General features: G+C 44.3%; 2 protein-coding genes across 6 annotated transcripts in view; both read left to right on the top strand.

The window, feature by feature from the left end:
- RAB31 (RAB31, member RAS oncogene family) overlaps positions 1-4,679 on the top strand; it is a 133,555-nt gene extending 128,876 nt beyond the window's left edge. Inside the window, exon 7 of the mRNA XM_028123971.2 lies at positions 1,179-4,679. Coding sequence (XP_027979772.1) covers positions 1,179-1,276 — 98 coding nt within the window. The 3' untranslated portion in view covers positions 1,277-4,679. The remainder of the gene's footprint in view (positions 1-1,178) is intronic.
- Positions 1,425-24,068, top strand: part of TXNDC2 (thioredoxin domain containing 2) — a 29,633-nt gene continuing 6,989 nt past the window's right edge. Inside the window, exons 1-2 of one of the 5 annotated variants that reach the window (XM_088019582.1) lie at positions 1,431-1,513; positions 16,421-16,525. Coding sequence is in view for 2 of the 5 variants with exons in the window: in XM_088019583.1 (XP_087875709.1) it covers positions 23,764-23,854 (91 nt within the window). In the remaining 3 variants the exon portion in view is untranslated. Of the gene's footprint in view, positions 1,514-11,599; positions 11,683-16,420; positions 16,526-19,548; positions 23,855-24,068 lie in introns of those variants that run through there. The other 4 variants (XM_088019581.1, XM_028123967.2, XM_028123970.2 and 1 more) reach the window with 4 other exon arrangements.

A 24,068-nucleotide genomic window follows, 5' to 3' on the forward strand; every position in this document is an offset into this window, starting at 1 on the left:
CAGCGGGAAATACACAGGCTTTGGGACCCATCAGAAAACAAGATAATCAAAGAACCACCTGCGCCACTTTATTGTGGACGTGACCTGCAGCCTGTGACCTGAGCTCTCTGAGACTTAGTAAAATGATGGGAATAGCAGCCATCACACTGACCTCACAGCCTTAAGTGCCCGGAACGTCTTTGAAAATGGTGAAGTTCTAAACACATATTTGTTATTTCCAGATCCCAGTGCCTTTTCCAAAGAAAGCTTTATTGAGATAAAACTCACATACTGTCCATTTCATCAGTTTGAAGTGTACAAGTCAATGGTTTTTAGTATATTTACAGAGCTGTTCATCAATCGTTTCAGAATATCTCTATCATCTCAAAAAAAAACTGCATACCCTTTAGCTACCACCTCCCTATCCTCCACCATTGCCTTCTTAATTTTTACTTTGCCTTTATTTACAGAGACTCTAGGACAATTTTTTAAATTACATTAAGTAAAAATAAGATGACTCGGGTGGCTCAGTCACTGGGCATCTGCCTTTGGCTCAGGTCATGATCCCAGGGTCCAGGGATCGAGCCCCAAGTTGAGCACCCTGCTCGGTGGGGAGCCTGCTTCTCCCTCTCCCACTCCCCCTGCTTGTGTTCTCTCTCTCGCTATCTCTCTCTGTCAAATAAATACATAAAATCTTAAAAAATAATAAGATGACTCGTGCACGGCAGGATGAGGGATGGGGAGCTAAGTGTTAACAAATGGTATTACTAGGAAGATTATAATTCTATTTGAAGAAGGAGAAAGCTGAGTCCTCATGCTTACCATGGAAGCCCTGCTGCCATGAGGCAGCTCACTGCGGTGGGGCAGACCTGGGGGAGGGCTGGGGAGGAAGCAGCGAGCTGATGCTGATGCACAGAAGGTGGATGGGGCCTTGCCCCCTTACTCAGGAGCGTGGGGTTCCAAATCCAGGGAAATCCATGGTATCAGGAAGCTGCTTTTACTTTTCCCTAACTTTCCAAATAGGAGTTTGACTTCAGGCATCAGAGCAATGAAGGAAGGAGGGAGGAAGAGCCATTCCTGGACCCCTCTACTTCCTGTATAACCCGAATGTTAAGTGGAGGTGTTGAGGCAGGGTCACAGTCTGTATATGGTGTCGACTGGAAAAAAGGAACTCAATACTGGCCTCCTCTTTGTTCCAGGTCGCCAGATCCCACCCTTGGACCCTCATGAAAATGGAAACAGTGGAGCAATCAAACTTTGGAAGCCAGCCACGCAAGCCAGCCGGCGGTGCTGCTGACCCGTGGGCCATGGTCCGCTGTACTTGAAGAAGCCAGAGCCAACCTCCCATTCTTGGCAGGCTGGCAACCCCGCATAGGGAGAAGAGAGATGCTGGCTTGGCATCCTGGAAGACCTGAAGCGATGGGGCAGGAAATGTCCCTGGAAAAGGCTTTTAGAAAACTCCAGAAAAATCCGCCATACTACCACAAAATGGCCTTTGGTGTATGAAATGCACATGAGAGGAAACAGATGTTAGGTAATAAGTACAGTTGAGTTTTTTGTTGTTGTTAAAAACCCTAAAATATTCTTCAATTTGTACAGCCGTCTCACTGGCTTATCTGTGTGTGAGATTCTGAGGTGGCCTTCCCTTCTGACTTCCTGGGTTCCTCAGCCCAATTTCAGCAAGTTCCACGGTGCTATGGCCTGTGTTACCTGGCCAGACTTCACTGAAAGTTTAATTTCATTTCATTCCATTTACCTTTCAGTGGAGTGTAATTGGATCATCACTCAAGCTAGAGACTTGAGCCATTATGAAAGTGGAGAAAGATGTATTAGAAACTGTTGTCCACATCTCTGACTTATACTTGATGCCTGTTTTTGTAAGTTTTAGTCATATATAAACAAACCAAATCTGACTAAGATAGTTCATGCAGTTTGGGGGTTAGGAGGCCTAGTTTGAAAGAGTCATTTGAGTAGTTACTGCATAAACGGTGACAGATGTAGGGTATAAATATTTTCCAGAGACTGCCTGGGATGCATCATCTCCACAGTAATAAATTCCCACTCTCTTACAGAAGATTAATTCACGGAGTAGGGTTTTACTAAGATAGTATGTCATGGTGTCATATCCAGGGGGAAAACTAACCGGAGGATGTCTGAGTCTAAATCATAGGGCAAATTTCTAATACTATCAATCAGTAGGTTACAGGAAAGCCAGCCAGAGGAAGCACCTTAAGATTTGAGACCCCCCCCCCCCAATTACAAAACTGGAGAAAGTGTTTTAGAAGATGCCAAGCTTGGGCAGCTGGGAGTTAGGACTCACCAGAGGTCCAACCCTGGAATGCCCGTTAGTTAGCTGAGAGCAGGCTTTCATAAAACCTTCCTTTCTAGATTCCCTGTCTGCTCAATTGATGAAAGATGTCTGAATCCAATGGAAGGAAAGGGAAAGAAGGCACAGAAGGGAAGAAAAGCTATTTCCACTAGAAATCCAAATCTTATTACCGTTCTAACTTCCATAAATACCTGGGATCAAGAAGCAGTTGGTTTCCTATTAAGGCTTATATTGGGAGGAAATTCTTAAAGGGCGTTTGGATCCGGGCCTTCGGTGGGGACTAGGAAACTCAAGACTGGCTGGACCCAGGAATGGTTAATCAGGCAGCGGGGTAATAGGGCCAGCCAGTACCTTTTCGGCTAGCAACATTCAAGGCCCAGCAAACATTAATAGAAAACCTATAACATGAAAGCCAGGAGAGAGATGGTCAGCCAACAAAAGACCTCAAGACCCCAGTAACTCAGTGTGAACTGGTTCCTCGGAGGCCTGTCATGGCTCTGCCCACCCTGCTCTGGACAGGTAGAGACAGTGAGATCACCGTCAACGAAAAGCAAGGGTCCTTGAGAGAGTCACGGCCAAGTTTATACTCCTTTATGGGGACTGCAATCAAGAAAACAGGTGGAAATCACAGATTTAGGGTTTGCTTTTTTCTAGAAAAACTCAACAATATGCTGTCAATTGGCTATCGCCACTGCTTCGCTCAGCTTGCAAGAATAGTTTGACAATCTTAGGATGTGCAGGCCAGAAGCACTTATTTTTGGTTCGAGACTGCCTCTTAGCTCTCCGAGACTGGCACTCAAAAACTGCTAGCAAGTGGCATTTGGAAGTCTTGGCAGAGCCCTTGCCAGGCTTTTTAGGGTTTTCTCCACATTGTCAACTTTACTAGTAGCCAGCATGATTCTGCTTGCGGGCCAAGTGATGATCATGCCTCTTCTAAAAGTTAAAAAATTGGGGCTGCAAATTGAATGACCTCTTTCCAGGGGGCATGAAGGCTCGTTGTGGAACCTTTCCTCCCCCAGCTGTCCCTGAGAACCTTGGTCTATCTCTAGACAGCTGCTCAGGTTGCCCAGCTAAGGCGGTCCACGTCCCCGTGGGGTTCCAAGCCCTGGGCGGGGTCTTTAGTGGTTGCATCTTGCATGAAAGAGCTGATGTTAATCACGTGGAGTGAGCAACCCACAAATGAGCCCATGGTCTTATTTCAGAAGCACATTGAGGGTGTGAACTACTCTTTTACCTTTCTGTACTGCCTTAATTCTTCCAGTCAGTCAGATGACAGTATGTATGTAATCACTACTCGGAGCAACTGGGGAAAGAGTACACAGCACTTGGGCACACATGCATTCGTATAAACATGGAGTCTCCTCTGCAGATAGACGCTCTAGCCTCGTCCTCAATGAAGCTTGCTTTCTTCCCTTATTTTGCCTTGCAATGACTTTCTGGCTGTTCTGATTGTTGAACTCTAACCATGTAATATCGTGTAAAAGCCTGGAAATGACTATTGCTCCAAACTGTCAAGTAGTTTCATGTGATGTAAATCCTTCACATAATTTTCCAAACTTTGCTTTTTTCCCCTCCATTTTCTTTCCTTCCATGGGCATGTATATGTGTAAATATGATTTTGTGTTTGTGACACCGACACGTAATCCATTTCACTGGCTGAGTCTGGCTCGTGCCTGTGTGTTGTACCGTGTAGGCCTGGGTTCTCATAGGGGTCATTTCCCTGTGGGACTCCCTAAGGCGGCGCTGGAGTCGTGCACACATTTTAGGTCGGTACATAATTGACTTGCCATTTTATACTTGAAATGGTACATCAGGGTGCTCAAGATGACGTTACCTTGCAGGCTAGAGAAGGTTGAAGACCTAAAACTAACTTTTAGCCAACGGAAGGGCTGTGCCCCCAGGAGAACTGAATTCATTTGCCGAGGGAGGTTTGGATGATGGAGGTATTTCCTGGATGGTCAAGGACTACGGCGTCCGCTGGCTGAGGCCGAGCTCCTCTTACAGGAGTCCACTTGCTGCAATGTTCGCAGCCAGTCGAATTACAAGCTGGCTTCTAAACTAAAGGGCTCTGAGCTGTATTCAGATCCATTCAGCATCGGGTCTACTTTTTCAGCCATCACTGTTGAAAGCAGACCCAGTGATCCAGTGTCAGTGCTCTGTCGTGTAAACCGTTCCTTTTTCTTGTGTTTCTGTAAAGGGCTTCTGGCTGGGCTGGACCCAGTTCTCACATATAGAAGATGCTGCTGCAGACAATTAGGACCTTTCCACCTTGTATTCTATAGTAAGGGACTGCCCTCAACATCACCCAATTGTATATGTTATTTGGGGTTTAACACACACTGATTCATACTAATAAATATTGTAAGTTTTACCAAGTTTGTCTTTTTCTTATAATGTTCAGTAGGATCATTTTTTTTAAAAAATCACAATTACCTCAGAATAAAGCATGGTGATTCCCCAGAGATATTTGGGTACCGGTACCTACAAAGACATGTGTAGGGGGTGTTCACTGGCACTGTTTGCAATAGCAAAATGTCTTCCCCTAAGGAAATCAGTAATAAAATGTGGCACAACCACATGATGAAAACTATAGGCCAATTAAAATGAACGCAAGATCTCTCGTGAACCAACCACATATCTCAAAACAGAATGTGGTGTGCAGGGCTACATACTGCACACCCCCAAGGGAGCCACTCTCCTAGTGGCCTGTGTGAACGGAACCTCAGGAGTTAATGCAGTGCACAGCCTGAGCAACAGAGCTGTGGCCTGAACGAGTGAATAAGGCAAGTTAAAGAAGTACAAATGCATACAAATTCACACAAAAACAATCATGTATGTTGTTTGTGAACATGTGTGTGTAGAAATAAAGGAGGAATTAGAAAGCAAAACATCAACTTCATGATAGTCCTCACCTCTGGGGAGGCAGCAAGTAGACAGGATCAGGGAGGGGAACAAAGGACATTTAACTGGCAGTAATTTCTATTAATTTTATGATAGAAAAATCTGAAGCCAATATGACAAAATGATAGCATTTGGTAATTTCAAGGTATGTGCTTTATTAGTCAATGCATTTTGCTATATTAAGTTATTTGAAAGAGAGGCCATGGAAACAAGAAGCAATGAAGGATGAAGCTGACTTCGTAAATGTGCTAGAAAGAATCGTAAGTGTAATTGCCAACTTAATTCTCTCAGTAAATTTTACGAGGCTGACTTAGGCCCATCCTTTCATCATCCCAGCTGCCCCCCGCCTGCCCACTGACACACACAGACTTCCTCTTCATGCCTGTGCATCTTGTACTTTGTGTGCAAAGCACTGTTTGATGTGTTAGTGGACATGGAGTGCGAAGAGGGAGGAAGGCAGTGCCTCATGTACTCAGCATTCAAGTCCCTCCCTTGCTCTGGGAAGCTGCTTGCTATATGTAATCAAACAAGAAACAAAATAAAAACCACCCTCACCAAGAGACCCGGTGTTCCAGTTTTGTGAGAAAATAAGCCTCTCTTTTGCATTTCCTAGGAAGTGGTTACCCATTTATGGCAATGTGGGGAAATGTTTTAGAACAGCCCAATGGATTGTTGGATTTAGCCAGCAAATGTGCAGCCCAGCCTTCTTTGTCAATAGCATTCTATACAGACGGCCCTGCCTCTCCTGCGTCCATCAGTCCTGCTTCGTCCCAGCCTGGGGGTTTCTTTCACAGGAGCCAGGGTCTGAGGAGTTGTGCACTAAGGCACCTTACACGTTTTTACAAAACAACTGGTTGACTTACGGACTCTGGAGAACAAGGGCAGAAAGTCCTTGGCTTGACCACCGAGGACTGCCTGTGGCTGTTCTAAGTAGTCATTAAACATTTCCTGCTCAGCAAGTGTTGTCCCAAGAGTGAGGCTTGAGGTTAGAAGAGGAGGGAGATCTCATCCTAATTTCATGAGCATCTGTCTCCAGGAGCGTCTTCTCTGAAGTTTCGAGACTACAGCCCCATGTGGTTCTGCTGGCTTCTTGTACGTCCATGAAGCTCCCTCTTCTCCTTCATTCCAGTGTTTATGGAGACACCAGACCGATAATACCAAGCATTGGCAGGCATCCTGAAGATGGGTGCTCTTGTACATGCCTGTCAGAGTGCAAATCCACAGTCTTTCTAGAAAGTGGTTTGATAATGTGTATCTGAGACATTTGAAAAGACTATATCCTATGACCCACGAATCCTGTTTTTCTATTTGTAGGATTTAAGTGTATGTGCTTTTGTGTTTGTGTGTATGTACATGTGTGTGTGTATATATGCATATATATGTATGTGTTATACGTATAACATACATACACATTACCTATTACTGAATACGTATTCATCTAAAACTTAGTGTCTGAAAACCATAAACACCTATATCTTACGGTCTCTGTGGGCAGGATTTGGTAACAGCTTAGCTGGGTGGTTCTGGTGCGAGGTCCTTAACAGGGGAATTGGGGATGTCGGCCGGGGCTGCAATGTCTGAAGCCTTGACTGCCTCCCTCACAGGCCTCTTGGCAGGATGCCCCATTTCCTTGCCAGGGGGGCCTCTCCGTACACTGCTCAAGTGACCTCATGTCGTGAGAGCTGGCTAACGCAGATTTATTAATTAGTGAGACGCACATACTAAGGTGTTTGTCCTGGTATCATTTATAATAATGAAAGCATGGGATAATCCAAATAATCTGTGATTGGAAATTAAATAAAAATTAAAAAATAAATTAAATTAAAAAATAAATAAATAAATTATAATAGAACCACAAAATAGAATACCGTAATCATTAAAAATGACAGTATTCAAAATCAGTATATGGCCACCAGAGTCAGAGGTATGAAAATGTACTCTTTTCTTTTTCTGCCATATCTTCATTTCTACCTTGAGCCCCCTTTCTGTGTAATGTGGAAAGCTGGATGTGGTCGCCCAGCTAGTTTGACCTCATCGACTCAGTAGCTTCCATCACTGTGGGCTTCAGTGTACTCTCAGGATCGAACCCTCATTTTCTCCCAGGGGTGGCTGAAAGGGTGGCCAGAAAGCACTGGAGCTTCTGGAGGGCCGCTGTCGTGTTCCTGGGTCTCACTGTCTGGCCCACACAGTGGTCTCTCTCTGTCTCCCTTGTCTTGTGCACCTAGCCCCCTCAACTCTGCTTCTGCACCCCATATAAAGCTTCTGGGAAGATTTTGTATGGAAGCATGAGCTCCTCTGGGGTCCTCAGAGACTGGTAGGGCAACAGCCTGGGCTGGAGTGGGGGGCTCTGTCAGCAGAGGGTTCCCTCTATTGCTGGGGTTCTGTTGCTGGGGTTCCCTGATGATAGCCTGGGGTGGGGTGCAGTTCTCATTCCTCTTTCTGGGAGGCTGGTGGGAAGCTGGTGCTGGGCCCACCTTACTCAGATTGTGTCCACATGTGAGCTCTCTCCACCTGTCCATTGCTCCCTACCCGTAGCCCAGTGGGTGTAGGAGTGAGGAGAGGCAGGCTATGCTTCATACTATGTCAGGGCTTGCCTTTTTGAGTTCCAAAATCCTCTGCTCATGTGAAGACTTTATTGCCCTGACTGGGGCACTTTTGAGAGTGAAGGGGATGCTGTTAATATCAATCTGGGACAACAGGATGAAGTTGGAGAGTCTCAGGCACGCTAGGACACGTGGTCATTCTGGTCCAGCTTCTGACCCATCTAGCAAGGTGGAAGGTGGCGTTGGAGAGGTGGGGCAGGAAACTCGGGAGTTCCTGGATAAGTATCTCATCACAGCTGTCTTGGTAAATTCATCCATCCATCCATCCATCCATCCATCCATCCATCCATCCAAGAAGTATTTGTTGAGGGCTACTGTGAGCCAGTGCTGAATGAGCCCTCCATACTCCATCAGTCGTATGCAATTTCCAAGCTTACAAAGGAAGAAACAAATATAAGGGAAAGGACAAAAGAACCAAGAATGGCAGGAATGAGAAGGAGACGTTCCTTTAAGGGTAGAAAGGGCAGCTTGACTGGGAGGGGCCCGGTGACCACAGGGCTAGGAATCAGCCCACCCCTTACTCATTGTAAGATCCTGAACAAGTTCCTTGGTTTCTGTGAGCCTCAGTTTTCACCTGTCAAATGGGGGTAGTGCCCACATCACAGGTTTGATGTCAATATTAAGTGACACTGTTGTATAAGGTGCTTAGTCAGACCACCTCGTGGCCACGGTTAGCCATTGGCTTCGACATTTGCCCTGGATTTGTGAAGTGACCTAGTTGCCACTTTCTTATTTTTCTTCCTTTCCCTGGAGGAATGTGGTATAGAGATTAAGATCAAGAAATCTAGGGGCGCCTGGGTGGCTCAGTCGGTTAAGCGTCTGCCTTCGGCTCAGGGCATGATCCCAGGGTCCTGGGATGGAGCCCCCGTGTCAGGCTCCCTGCTCAGGGAGGAGTCTCCTTCTCCCTCTCCCTCTGCCCTTCCCCCAGTTTGTGCTCGTGAGTGCATGCACACATTCTCTCTCAAATAAATAAATAAAATCTTAAAAATAAAAAAAAAAAGAAAAGAAATCCAGTGTCAGTCCACCTGAGTCCGACACCGCAGCTCTGTATTTTGCTGGCAGTCGGATGTTTGGCAGATTAATGTCTCTAAGCCCCAGTTTCCTTGTATGTAAAATGCAGAAAATAATTCCTCCCCAGTTCTGGAATCCGAAGAGCTCCATGACTGGAGAGGTTTTTCCTGTGTTTTGCATGGACTCATTTGGAGTAAAACTAGATCTGAGCTGATCCGATAATGTTTACAGTCATTATTTCTCCAACCAGGGGTGAATATCTGCACCGTTAGCTGCAGAAATACTCTGGTGTTTGTTTCTAGGATCCCACCCCTGACTCTGCCGGGTGTCCGTAACAGAGGCACTGCGTTACTTTTATAAAATCCAAACAAAATTCGGAATTCTGCAGACACCTGCTCCCAGGTGTCATCTAAGGTACCAGGAGCTCGTCATAGCACTTCCCTCGCAGGTGTGTCCTGAGAATGGAGGGCGAGCGGGTGCCGAGAGCCCTTCCCACGTGGGAGCTCCAGGCAGCTGCTGTTTATGTGGACGGCAACCCGAACCAAGGCTCCTGAGCGGGGCCGCGCCGCTCTCACCCTGCGGAAAGCACTTCTTATCATCCTGGCACCAACAAAAGTGCAGAACCAGGAACAGCTAACATGAATACAGCCACTTGCTATGTGCCGGGCACTGTCCCAGGCATTTTACAGCACATTGCCTCTTTTTATTTTCACCACCCTCTTTGTTGTTACCCTATTACTCCATCACTAGTATTACATCCATTCTACAGATGAAGAAACCAAGGCACAGGAGGTTAAGTAAATTGCCCAAGACCAGAGATTAGTAAGAGAGACAGAAGGCAAACATTAGCTGCTCTTATTCTTTCCTCTTCTTTTTCTTTTTTTATTTAAAAGAAAAAACCCGAAAGAGCTTTTTTGAGGTATAATAGACATATTACATCAGTTCCTGGTATACAGCATAACGATTCATTATTTATATCTATTCTGAAATGATCACCACAATAAGTTCACTTAACATCCACCACTACCCCTAGTTACAGGTTTTTTTCCTTGTAATGAGACCTTCGAAAATCTATTCTCTTAGCGACCTTTTTCTTCCCCCTAAGATTTTATTTATTTATTTGAGAGAGAGAAAGAGAGCACAAGTCGGGGAGGAAGGGCAGAGAGGGGGGAGAAGCAGACTCCTCGCTGGGCAGGGAGCTCCATCCCAGGACCCTGAGATCCGGACCGGAGCCAAAGGCAGACACTTAACCAACGGAGCCCCCCAGGCTCCCCCTCTTAGCAACTTTCAAATTTATGATCCAGTTTTATAAACTATAGTCACCATGTTGTACATGATGTGCTCTGGACTTACTTCTTTTATAACTGGGATTTTGTAGCTTTTCACCCCCTTCTGTTTTCTCCTTTCTTTGCTCTCATTATAAGCTCTGTAAATACAAAGGCACGAAGGAAAGGAGATCTACCTTCACTGAATACTTGCCGCGAGCTAAATACTTTCAAGTTGTATCTCATTTCAGCCATAAAACGAATCTGGGGGCGAGGATGCACTGTTATTCTCATCTGTGCGGAAGGAGCACGGGGCGCTTCACTGACTCTCAATCTCGTGGTTACTGGCAGGGTAACCTCCATCCCCGCTGAGGCCCAGCTCTCTGGAGGAAGCGGGGGCTGGGCAGCTCAGGGTTAAGCAGTTCAGGCCAGAAGGGCCGATTCACTCCATTAGCGAGATTTGCTGGTTCCAAGGAACTATTATCTGGTCCCAAAGTGCAGGTGTGACTCTCCTTGACACCCCCCTCCCCCCCGCTCTGGCAGCTTGATTGATCTTTTCCATATCCCTGACCTCGATGTTGACACCATTTGCTCAGCCCTGACCGAAGTCCTTAACTGGCTTTTTGAAATTGCGCGGGCATCATGGTCCCGCAATTTTGATGCGGCAGGGCCCGAGGCCCTGAAAACGCTCCTGAGAACCCAGTGCCAAACCCATGTCCCCAAGCGGGCCTGGGTGACCCGAGAGCGGCCAGCCTCATCTGCTCTCCTTCACCTCGCATTTTCTCTTGATGGGTACCTAATTCCCTCTCCTTTCCTCGTCCTTTGGAAAAGGATCCCAACTCTCTTCTAAAGCATGTCCCATGCTTTTTCTTTCTTCCATCTTAAAGTCCTCCTGCGCTGCTTCCCACCTGTTATCAACTTACATATACCCATAAACCTTCTCTAGAGGTGATCGGCTGCCCGCCATTTCCTCCCCCCTCAAGCTCCTCTCTCTCTCCTCCACACTAATGAAATCCTTAAAAGAGAATCTTGATCTTCAATTCATTCACTCGTCACCTGAATTTAGAATTGGGCCGCTATCCCTCATCCTGCACTTCCAAAGGGATATATATATGGAGGGACCACCTACCTATTTGCCTCTCTCTCCTCATTCTCCCTGCATCCCTGTAGGAACTTGAGGGTGTGGACCTCCCCCTCTGCAGTTCCTCCTTCTCTGGCCTGGGCTCTACGCTTCCCTTAACTTCTTTCACGCACCTGTTCATTTCCCTTTGCTCAATCTTCTTAGACTCCTAGCTGCTTAAGTGCAGGTGGCCCCTGCAAATGGGCTCCCGATTCCGCTCAGTTGATCCCCCCTTTTTATGATCTCATCCAATTTGATGATTTCGACTATTGCTTCTAGGTGTTTGACTTCCAAACTGTGGTCTGGCCTGGCTTCTTTCAGGAGATGGGAACTTGTTTGCCAGCCACCAGGAGGGTGCACACATGGGCGCCCCGCTCCAGGTGCCGACACCCTGTTGGGTCCTCGCAGAGCCTCCTCCACCTGATCACCTGTCGCTGCCCGCCCTGCAGTCCTTCGGTGGCTCAGACTTCAAATGTGAGAGTCCGTGAAGCTTCCCCTAGGTGTTTGTCAAATGATGGAAATTCTATTCCTGGAATTTCTTGAAACTTTTTAACCCTCTTTCCCCTCTCCAAGTGTAGGCTTTTGATATATTCTCTCTTAACTATTGCAATGGCTCCTTAGCAGATCTCTGAGGTCTGTCTTTGGCCCGCAAGTCTGTCGTTGAGATGCTGAATTGCCTAAAGTACAGATCGGATTATGGCATCTCCTCAAAACTTTCTGTGACGCCCTACTGCAAATGCAATGAAATTCCGAGTCTGTGACATGTGCTGAAATATCCCTCTCATTTGGACCTGGCCTCTGTCTCTCCCCAGCACGGGCTGGGGCCCGCCCCCTCCCACCCCCTCCCACCTCCCTAAGTGGTTGCACCGTGGCTCTCCACCCTGGAAGGCCAGCCCCATCTGCTCCCCTCTCCTGGCTTCTAGGAGCTTTCTCGGTCTCCCCCAGGGGGAGTAACAGCCCTTCTTCTAATCTCTGTAGAGTTTGAGGTAGCAGGTTAGCCTATAAGTTAAAGTCAGTGTTTACTCTAGGTAGTACATTTTTCGCTCAACACGATGAGTCTAGAATTAAATTGTCATTTTAATGCTCTATACTCAGTTAATTAGGTATTACCTCAGAGGGTCAAGAAAGAAGAGAAACTCAATGGAATAGTACTCAGCCATCAGAAAAATGAAATCTTGCCATTTGCAACGATGTGGATGGAGCTAGAGGTTATTATGCTGAGCGAAAGAAGTCAATCAGAGAAAGACATGTATCATATGATCTCACTCATATGTGGAATTTAAGAAACAAAACAGAGGATCATAGGGGAAAGGAGGGAAAAATAAGAGACTTATTTTATTTACTATTAAGAGACTCAACTCTAGGGAACAAACTGAGGGTTGCTGGAGGGGAGGCGGGTGGGGGGATGGAGTAACTGGGTGATGGTCATTAAGGAGGGCACGTGGTGTAATGAGCACTGGGTGTTATATGCAACTGATGAATCACTGAACTCTACCTCTGAAACCAATGATACACTATATGTTAATTAACTGAATTTAAATAAGATTTTTAAAAATTAAAAAAAAAAAAGAAAGAAGAGAAACTCACAGGCAAGTTTTCCTTGAGTGTTTGGTACATTGCACACCAGGCCAAAGACTGGAGAGGCCAAGGAAATCTCTCTTATCTTTAAGAAGCTTACACATGGATTAAGCAGGATTTATGGATTTGTGCCATGTGACATCATTTCACTCAATGGGTGGTGTTGACAGGAAAGGCTGGGTGGCCAGGATGAAGTGTGGGGGTGTGACATTTTAATTCTTTTTTGGTTTAAACATTTATTTTCCGGATTTTGATTTTGTACCTGGTATGGATGGTTTGGAAAAGTCTTACAGGAATAGTTTCTTTTACCACTCTCCTGTTTCTTTATTCAGAGGTCAAGGTAGGGGTGGTGGTCTGCCAGATCCTAATAAAGATAATTTTAGCAAAAAGTTTTTTTAAGTTAACTTTTTTCATGTAAACCTTCTTCAATGGCTTCTTATTATGCATGCTGTAATCCATTCATGCCTTTATCCATCCAGTCACTAAGTGGCTATGGAATGCCACACTCACTTATGATGAGGATGAGCTTGGGTCCTTCCCAGGAAGGTCACTGTTGTGACCCTGAGCATCAAAGCCACAATTCACGTGCCAAGAGATGTTCAATGGGAACTGTTGCTTTGCTCTGCTGCACTGTGGGTACTATTTATCCAGCTACACTCTGGAGTCTGCTAACCCGCTTGTCTTTAGCAGGTGGGTATTGGGAGAGTAAAGGAACCAAGGGCAAAGAGCAAAGTCCTTGCACTAGGTGTTGAGGAGCTTGGGTCATATGCATTTTTAAAATTTCTGTAGCAACCTATTGATATTAAAACCATCGAACTGACAACTCACCTGAATCTTACCAAAGCATCTCCAAACAGACTTTTCTAGTAAATATTCACACAGGAGAGCTTTAGATGTTATACCAGAAGTCTTTCCAATGACAAAAATGTTGGAGGTTAAATATTAGGACAAAGGGACTGAGTAAAGTCAATAGTCCACTCTTTCTTGAGCAAAACATAGATATCACTGTGCCTAGAGCTGATGAGGAATGAATGGGGTACCCAGAGAGCCAGGTACAAGGGCATGAGATCCCTACTTTAGATAAAATGCTGATTGTTCATGACAAATCCTCCACGTGACAGTCATTTGGAGGTAGAAAAGAAGAGCATTCACTTGGAATTAAAAAAAAAATAAAGTTCTTTCCCATTAAAAATGTCCATTCTTGACATTTTGAATAATCTAGAAAAATAGAAGGAATCGTAAGCGATTTATCAATCTACCTTGCCATTCAAAGCACTTAGAATGTTTTTTTAAAAAAAGATTTTATTTTTTTATGTAATCTCTACACCCATTGTGGAACTTGAACCCACAACCCTGAGATCAAGAGTCACATACTCCACCGACTGAGTCAGCCAGGTGCCCCCAAAGCACTTAGGATGTTTTAGGAGTTTTGCTAGTGTTTGTTACTATGACACTGAAAAACTAGGTAAAAAATAATTTTCTAACAGATGTTCAAATGGGATTTATGGCTCTATTTATTTTACATGAGCCCACAGCAACATCTTTCAGATTTGGGTGATGTTCTAAAGGAAAGTAGGATCTGGTGGGTGAACCTAGTAAAACCCAATGGAAACTAAATCTACTCTGTAATGACTTGCCCACCTGATTGTTTTCTGATCTCTTTAGCAAAACATACTTAAATAGCAGTCACATCAATGACAAAAAAATAGGATGGAAACATCAAATGTAGATAACTTTACACTCAGAGCAATCAGTGCTGAAATGAAGGCTTCTATGAAGATAAGCATTCTTATATTTTAGTGGTGAGCACAAAACCATGCTCTGTTGATCTGATTACAAAATAATTCTTGGGGTGCCTGGGTGGCTCAGTCGTTAAGCGTCTGCCTTCGGCTCAGGTCATGATCCCGGGGTCCCGGGATTGAGCCCCACATCGGGCTCCCTGCTCAGCAGGGAGCCCGCTTCTCCCTCTGCCTCCTCCTGCCGCTCCCCCTGCTTGTGCTCTCTTTCTCTGTCGAATAAATAAATAAAATCTTAAAAAAAATAATTCTTAATGAAGAGTGACTCTGTGATGACTGCTTCTCTTTTGAAGCAATATTCTCTATCAGCTAACATGTACGTGATTAGAACCACATAAAACTGTAGTTGAATCCCCCAGTTAAATCTCTGCAGAGGTGCCTGTTCTCCAGGAGCTGACATGTGAGTGCAGCATGAGACCCCTGCATGAGGGGCACCATCCTCACCACCCACCGGAGGCCCTCGTCCAGTCGCTGTCCCTCCTTTTTACTTATGTAAAGTCTTACGAATACAGAACATCTCAAAGATTAATGCAGCAAACCCATGTATGTGTGCCCACCATCCAGAATTAACAAATATTAACATTTCATTTCTAAGCATTGGTGATATACATGCACACACATATTTAATTAAGTAAAATGAAATTGAATTTAACAGACAAAGCTGAAGTCCCTTTTAATCTTTCCAGACCCATTTTCCTTCTGCCTTCACCTGCTCAAAGCAATTAGTATAGTGAGTGTTGTGGATAGCCTTTGAGCCAAGTTTTCTCTTTATTTTGTATATTTACACATATAAATATATGTATATGCATATGCTGTATATCTAATAAATGGTATCGCTTACGTTTCGGAATAGAAACCCCATTTTATGGCATGTGTTTCCGTCATTACAATAAAGCCCTAAGGAGGTAGCCACAGGGTCTGTTCACCTCTTTATCCCTGGTGTGTAACCTCATTTGTATCCTGTGTAAATACTCAACAAAGGTTGTTGAACTGAATAATATCTGCCAGTATATTATGGAAATATTATGAAGTGGTATTAATTGGTGTTTTTACTATGGTGGGTGCACACACATACACATACACATACACATACACGTACACGTACACATACACATACACATACACATACACATACACATACACATACACACACACCCATCTATGCATGCACTTGGATCCCCAGAAGAGTTCAAATAGCATTTCTCTGGCCATGGAGCTCCTTCTTCTATAGGGGGCTTCCGGATCTCTTCAGTGTGCTCCCCCCCTTCGCACGCCTATCCGCTTTTCCCCTCCCCTGTCCTGCTCTGGCCCCCTCTGGCCATCCAAGCCCTTCCCCTGAGGCCCTTGGGAGTCTGCCAAGACTGCTTCCGACAAAGGCACAGTGGCAATGCCATCCAGCCAATTTCTTTCTGAGCGCCCACTCTCTGGAGCTCTAGATGCTCAGAAAAGTCAGTGTGTAACCCGCCGGAAGAGGGAAACTCCATGTCCCTACTCCCTTCTGTCGATTCCTCAGTTAAGCTGCTTTGTGCAGGGTCCTCTTCCAGCTGTACAGGATGCCCAGGAGGGGTCTCCCTTCCTGCCTCGCTTCTCCAGAATGCCGGTTCTTTCTTGCAAAAACAGTTGTGAAGTTGGAGTAGACCAGTGCTCTTAGCTCCATCCTGGCAGGGTGCCCAGGGACCCTTGCTTAGGTTTCAGACTCTACAAACAAAACTTTCTTCTGCTCAAACCTATCCTCTCTTGTAAGAGACACTGCTGACACCGTGCTCCATGCACAGCCTGTCAGCACTCACCTCTCTTCCCAAATGACCACTTACTACAAACCCCTGCATTTCTCTCAGGTGGCTGCAAGGACGGGTAGAGCTCGTGTACAGGGCAAGCAGAAGTGCCTGACTTAACGTCCCTGGAAAGAGCGTTCAAAAGGAAGGAAGGAAGGATCACTTGAGGTATGCTCTGGACTCGCCCCCAGCCCCCAGGGGGAGCCACCCTTAATGCTCGAGGTGAAGCTGGCTTGATTCCCTCCACACCACCCCACCAATGTCTCCAGAGATCACCTCCCAAATAAACTACCTGCACTCAAATTCTTGTCTTAGATCTGCTTCTCATAGTTTAGTTAAAATGCATTCTTATCTATTCAGTGGTCAAAAGGAACCGTTGATACAAAAATCAGCATGGGGAATCTTAAATGTGTATTGCTAAGTGAAAGGAGTCAATCCGAGAAGGCTATATATAATAGGATCCCATTTATTTGACATTCTGGAAAAGGTAAGACTATAGAGACAAATCAGTGGCAGCCAGGAATTTGCAGGAGGGTGGGAGTTGACTAGGTGAAGCACAGGACATTTTTTAGAGCCGTGAAACTATTCTGTATGGTACTGTAGGGATGAATAATAATACTACCCATTTGTCAAACCTATAGGACTCCGTGGCACAGAGTGAACCTTAATGTATGCAAACTTGAAAAAAAAAATGACCCAGAGGGCAGGGGATCCCAGAATGGAATGCAGAATGTGACAAATGAATATACATATTACAAATGTATGGTATAATTTCACTGAAGTGGCGGCGGGGGGAAGAGAGAGGCTGACCTAAGTAACTTCGGAAATGACTAGAAATGATAAACCTAAAGACAAAAAGAACTGTACATAAGCATTGGGCTCTAGGTGACGAAGTTGTTAACCATGGAGGGACAGGCTAATTATTCTGAAACCATTCTACACATATACTGGAATTGAACAAACTAGTAAATGAATGGCAGCCAGTGGGAACCAAATCGCTTTTGGAATAGAAGGTTATGGACAAGCTTGGGGGAAATGCTACAATGAACCATGTGTTCATTGACCTTGAATTAAAGTCAACTCATATTTAGCTTAATACGGATACTGACATAGAAATAACTATATATGTGTGTGTATGCACAGGTTAGCTACTTCTGTATATAGTTCCTCGTTATGCTCACTGAGTCTAAAGGCAATGGCACCCAGTATCAATGAGCACACCTGGCTCAGATCTTGTTTTTCTAAATACCATTTTCCAATAAAAGGAAGCAGGGCTCATTATGGAAATGGGTGATTCTAGGGATATGGCACTGAGTCTATAGACTGAGCCTGGAGCATCTTGTAGTGCCCAAAAGTAAGGAAGTGCTCAACAGACAAAACCACAGGTGTATATACATCAAAAGGACACAGGAACCATCTGAAAGAGTTCTCAATGGCCAAAGGTAGAACAATTTGAGCAACAAATAAATTTCATAGTACTGGATTATAATCCAAGGTATAAATATTTCCAATATTTCCAGGGGCACCTGGGTGGCTCAGTGGGTTAAGCATCTGACTCTTGATTTTGGCTCAGGTCAAGATCTCAGGGTCGTGAGGTCAGGCCCTGTGGCAGGCTCTGCACTGGGTGTGGAGCCTGCTTAAAATTCTCCCTACCCCCTGCCCCGTCTCAAAAAAATTAAAATAAAATAAAATAAAATAAAAGTCCACGAGTCCACACTAATGTAAATAAATGATTGAATAAATAGATATATGGAGGATGGGAGAGACAAATCTCTCAAACAGAAAAATTCCCAATAATATATGTAGATACTCCTTCCTCAAGGAGATGGGGCATAATCCCTACCCCTTGATATGGTCTTTACACAGTGACTTCCTTCCAAAGAGTACACTAAGGAAAGTGGAGAGAGAGTAATTTTATAGCAGAGGAACCTGACAATCACTACCTTAGCCAGGCAATCAAGGTCAACATCACCTGTGATAAGTCAGGCTGATAACACTTTGAAATATTATCCCTTGATATGCTTAATTAATAATAAAGTGATTAAAATGGTACTTAACCGGGGCACGTAGGTGGCTCAGTCGGTTAAGCGTATGCCTTTGGCTCAGGTCATGATCCCAGGGTCCCGGGATCGAGCCCCGCATCAGGCTACCTGCTCGGTGGAGAGCCTGCTTCTCCTTCTCCCTCTGTCTGCCGCTTTGCCTACTTACACTCTCTGTCTCTCTCTCTCTCTCTGTTAAATAAATAAATAAAAATCTTTTAAAAAAAATGGTACTTTACCTCTGTGGTCTTCCTCCCCAAAACACATAACCCTGGTCTGAGAAAAACGCCAGACAAACCCCCAATTGAGGGACATTGTCCAAAATACCTGACCAGTACTCCCCCAAACCGTCCAAGGTCATAAAAAAAAAGAAAGTCTGAGAAACCATCACAGCCCAGAGGAGCCCAAGGAGACATGACAACTAAATGCAATGTGGGATCCTGGAAGAGAAAAGGACACAGGCGAAAGTCATTGAGAAAGTCAATGAAATCTGAATCAAGTATGGCCTTTAGTTAATAATAACATATCAGTATTTGTTTTTAGTTGTGACAAAGGTAATGTGAGATGTTAATAAGGAAAACTTGATGTGGGGTATATGAGAACTCTCTGCATGACCTTTTCATGTTTCTTGTAGATATAAATCTATTCTAAAATTAAAAAGTTACATAAAACTGCATTTTCATGCTACAACACCGTCTTCCCTCCTAGAATAAAAATTAGAAGGTATATAAGAGGTAAAGATGCAGAGAACTGGGGCACCTGGGTGGTTCAGTTGGTTAAGCATCTGCCTTCAGCTCAGGTCATGATCCCAGGGTCCTGGGATGGAGCCCTGCATCGGGCTCCCTGCTCAGTGGGGAGCCTGCTTCTCCCTCCCCTCCCCACACAGGCTCTCTCTCACTGTCTCTGTCACTATCTCTGTCTGTCTCTCTCTCTCAAATAAATAAAATCTTTGAAAAAACAATACAGAGAACCCTCTCCTGCTTCAGTTTTTACTGATTAGTTAGAGAACTTGTGATTAATAGAGATTCTTTTACTTCCAAATCTCACATTGGAAATATGATTTCTAGCAGAGTTCTTACAAAATAACACAAAATGTCCTATTTTATATCTTACAGTTTTGTAGTGTTGATTCATACTAAATTTCCTCACTTCCTGTCACCTATCCATTATGATAAATAACCAAAAGAGTCTGAATCTTTATAGGGAAAATGTTTTTATTATTCCATAGTAAATCGGTGGTTACTTTGATACATGCAATATATAAAAAAATTAAGGCTCTGGGGCACTTGGGTGGCTCAATTGGTTAAGTGTCTAACTCTTGATTTCAGCTCAGGTCATGGTCTTAGGGTTGTGAGATTGAGCCCTGCATCAGGCTCTGCTGGGTGTGGAGCCTGCTTAAGACTCTCTCCTTTTCCCTTCGCACTTCACTACACTCTCTAAAAAAAAGGAAAGGAAGGAAGGAAGGAAGGAAAAAAAATTAAAGCTCTAAGTGTCTATCGTGATTCTTTTTCTGTCTGAGATAGCTAAATTTTCAATAAGTTAGCCAAAAGAATGACTTATAGACTGACTTCACTTTAAATTATTGGGATTCTCATTGAATTAAATCTGAAAAGTTTTAGCACTATTATTTTTATGGGTTTTATTATTATCATCATTTGGGGCTGTGGTGGAGGCAGTCTTAGAACCAGAAACTAGGAAGTTTATAAACAAATATACCATGAGAAGTGAAAATCATAGAAGACAAAATTGATGGATTTAACTACACAAAAATGGAAGCATTTGTATGTTGCTCCAAAAAATATCATGAACAAAATTAAAAGACAAACTGAGAAAGACTATGATAATAACTGGCAAAATGTTAAGGGAATGAATGTATATGGAGCTGCTTCCCCTTTAAGAACTATCAAGCGAGTGATACCACAGTTTGCAAAAGAAGAAGTATAAATTGATGAAAAAATGTACCCAAATTCAACTTAATAAGGAAATGCAAATTAAGATACTAATCACGTAACTTTCTTTGTCCATCCAATTATACTTTCATACCTTGCTGGTATTACAGATTGGAAGAGAAGTCTTTAAAATGTCTACCAATTGATCTAGGGATTCCATTTCTAGAATTTTATTCTAAGAAAATAAGAATATGCAAAGGCATTTATCCATAAATGTTTATTTTTATACTGCTTATTTATAACAGCAAATAATAAAAACAACCTTTATGTCCATCGATAGGAAATTGTTTAAATAAATTATAGTTTGTCCATTCAAAGGAACATTAATCAGTCATTAAAAATGATTATGTAGGTCAGGGATCAGCCATTTGTGTTCATTGGCCGGTTGCCTGGTTTTGTAAATAAAGTTTTATTAGGACACAGCCATGCCCATTTGTATGGCTGCATATTAGTTTGCTAGGGCCGTCATACCACTGACTGGGTGGCTTAAACCACAGAAATGTATTGTCTCACTGTTCTGGAGGTTAATAATCCAAAATCGAGGTGTCCAAAGGGTATGTTTTTTTCTGAACACTGTGAGGAAAAGATCTGTTCCAGGCCGCTCCCCTTGCTTTCTAGATGGCCTTCTTCTGTGTCTTCACCATGTCTCACCTCCATGTGTGTCTGTGTCCAAGTGCCCCCTTTCCCTAAGAATGCCAGTCATATTGGACTAGGAGCCCACCCTACTCCAGTATGACCTCATCCTAACTAATTACATCTGCAATGACCCTATTTCCAGAAAAGGTCACATTTGGAGGTACTGGGGGCTAAGACTACAGCATATGAATTTTGGGAAGACGCCATTCAATCTGCAACAGCTGCTTGCATGCTAAGAAGGCAGAGTTGAGTGGCTGTGAGTGAGACCATGCAGTCTGCAAGGTCTAAAGTTGTCACTTTTCAGGAAAAGTTTGCTGACACCTGCTATAGGTTTTGACAGGGAGAAGATTCAAAAATATATTCTTAAATGAAAAGGACTACAATAGTACCTTTTGGAAAATTATCTCATTTGAAAACATCTATGTGCAAATATGAGAAAGACAAAGAATATACATCACAATATTGATAGTGGTGATCCCGGAAGATCGGCACTTTGAGCAATTCTTCTTTTCTTTTAACTTGTGTTTCCTAATGTTTCTGTTATAAACATATATTATTTTTGCAATTATAAAACCAAAAAATTTATGCCAGCATAATGTATAAAAGCTAGACTGCCACGTTGTAAGCATGGGGTAGAAATGAATTCCACACAGTATTTATTCCAACTTCTAGTGCGCTTCCCTGTACTGCGGAGGCTGGAAATCTGAAAACCACGTTTTTTGGACTCCCTTGGGGTTCTGGGTGCAAAATAGATTCTGCCAGTAGACGGACCTGCATGGGAAGAAAGCCATCATCTTGCAGTTTTGCCCCTCTCTGCTGGGGGCGTTCAGCTCTAGCTCGGAGCTAAGAGGGGGTTGGGCAGAGGCTGTCTCCCCCTTGGATTGCAGCTAGAGCAAAAGTTCTTGGGGTCAACAACTTTCTGATTCCCTGCATTCCTGATATCATGGAGGCTGCTACCCCCTGACAGGCCAGTTCTGCAGTGCTGCTCATTTTTCTAGAAATTATTCCAGGACACGTAGCCCAAAGGCAGGCTTTCCAGCTATTTTACAATTAGATAAATCTTCCTGTGCCTAAAATAGCTGATTTATTGTTTCCATGACAGAACCACAACTGACATAAGGGTTCATGAGCAATTTGGGGACCAGCTTCTGCTAAAGGAAATTTTCTCCTGAAAATACATTTTCTTTGACAAGTTGAATGAAAATTATTCAGAGGCATCGATGTTTCAAGTTGCTTGGACTCCATCTGAATTGCAGAATGAAGAGTAGAAATAATTGGAACCATTCTGCCAAATCCAAAATACAGCTCAGATCCCCTAAGTATAAATGCAACAAGGTCAGAGATCTCCTCACTTTTATGAAGATGTGCAAATAGAATCTGGCTTTAAACTTTTTCTACAGCAGATCTACTTTCTCCATGAGCCTTACTTATCTCTAGGGGATTTGAGGAGGAATGGTGAGGGGCAGGATTCAATCTGCCTGTTTGTGAAATTTCAGCCTGATGAACACTTTTTCATTCTGGTAGCAGCTCAGTCTTTCCGATTCCTCCCGTTTCTCCATAGTATCTGGGTGCACAGGGTCATGTGGCCTGGTTGTGGCGCATCCCTCTGCCTCTGGTTTCCCATATGAAGTGGCTAGTCTGGCCTCATCCTTAGACTGAGGACTGTCGAGGACCACTGGTCCCATCTTGGGGGTGGGCCACCATGTTCTTACCCACTGGTCGAGCCTATGACTCCAGTCCTTGCCTCTGGTCACAAATCCCCCTTCACAGTAGCTTCTTTCTTCTTCCTTGAGGCCCCCGTGGGTCTGCTGGTCTTCCCAGGACACTCCCAGCCCCACTGTAGGATATCCAGATCCCTGGCATGCGCACAGCAGGCTATGGGGACAGGAGCCTGCCCCAGGCCCAAGAACCCAGTCATGCCCTCTGCCCGGGGCCCACGCTGCCATGTTGATATGGAGTCCACGAGGATGTGGGCTTTTCCTGGCCTCCCAAATGGAGCCCAGGCAAATACTCCTCTGCTGTCAGCTTTCCTCTGAACACATCTAACCTGGATCCATGCTGAGGTTTCATTCTTGGAGAGGAGAGGCCAGGGCATATGTAACTGTTTCTCTTGGGTTCCCATCTATTTGGATGGAAGGGTGATGTTTTCACTTCTTCTCAGTTAGGGAATTTCTCCATGTCATAATCTACTCCCTTCCAAATAGCTCAAACAGGACACCTGACAGTCAGGCAGGACTTTGTAGAGGAAGGTAACATGGCTAGGAGGAGACACTCAGATGGTTATAGTGGGTGAGTCAGAAAGGGGAAGCTGGGGCAGAAGAGTCCTAGAGGGAGGTTGTAGGAAAGTTGGTTTTGAGTTACCATCCTTTGGCAAACAGAACAGTTCAGGGTAGTATTTGGAGGGCAGGCTTGGAACCTGCCCACTTACTAGCTTTGTGACCTTGGGCAAGCTACATAACCTGCCCAAGCCTCAACTTTCTTATTTGTAAAGTGGGGATCATAATGGCACTTACCTCAGTGGTTTGCTGTGTTATAGGAAATAATGCCTGTGAATGCACAGCAGGCACTGGGCTCAGGCTGATGCACAGCTTGGCTGCCATAACCAAGGCTGTCATAAAACTCTCAAATACTACTGTTGTGAGTACTAAGAGGGAAAACCAGCTGTAAGTACTACCCACATGTAAGTTGTTACTTGTTGTATGATGTAAGTTGGCGAGTTTGGAAGAAGTTGGAGGGTACAACCTTGTCTTCACTGTGAGGCATGCATGAAGTATGAGTGGATATGGACAAGGAACTGGAAGTGGAAAGTGATAGAGAGGGAGTCCCAGAAGAACCGAAAATGAGTCCAGAGAAACAAGAAGAAACCAGTCAAGGTGTTGTCAATGGTAAGTGGGAGGGAGGAGGGCCAGCTTAGGGACCTACATGCTTAGGGAGAAGGCAGCAGGATTGAAGCAGAGAAAAGTTGTCATTTTAAAAAGGACAACTCTATATAAAGGTAGGTGTAATCACATGCTGCCTGGCCTTCTGTTGAATGTGATTATTCAAGTTGATAAATCATTCATAAAACTACATTTGTGGGCTCTAAGA

The sequence above is a fragment of the Eumetopias jubatus genome, unplaced genomic scaffold (assembly GCF_037043125.1).
Source record: "Eumetopias jubatus isolate StellerSeaLion01/CBP00866 unplaced genomic scaffold, mEumJub1_p1.0 scaffold_16, whole genome shotgun sequence".
Lineage (NCBI taxonomy): Eukaryota > Metazoa > Chordata > Mammalia > Carnivora > Otariidae > Eumetopias > Eumetopias jubatus.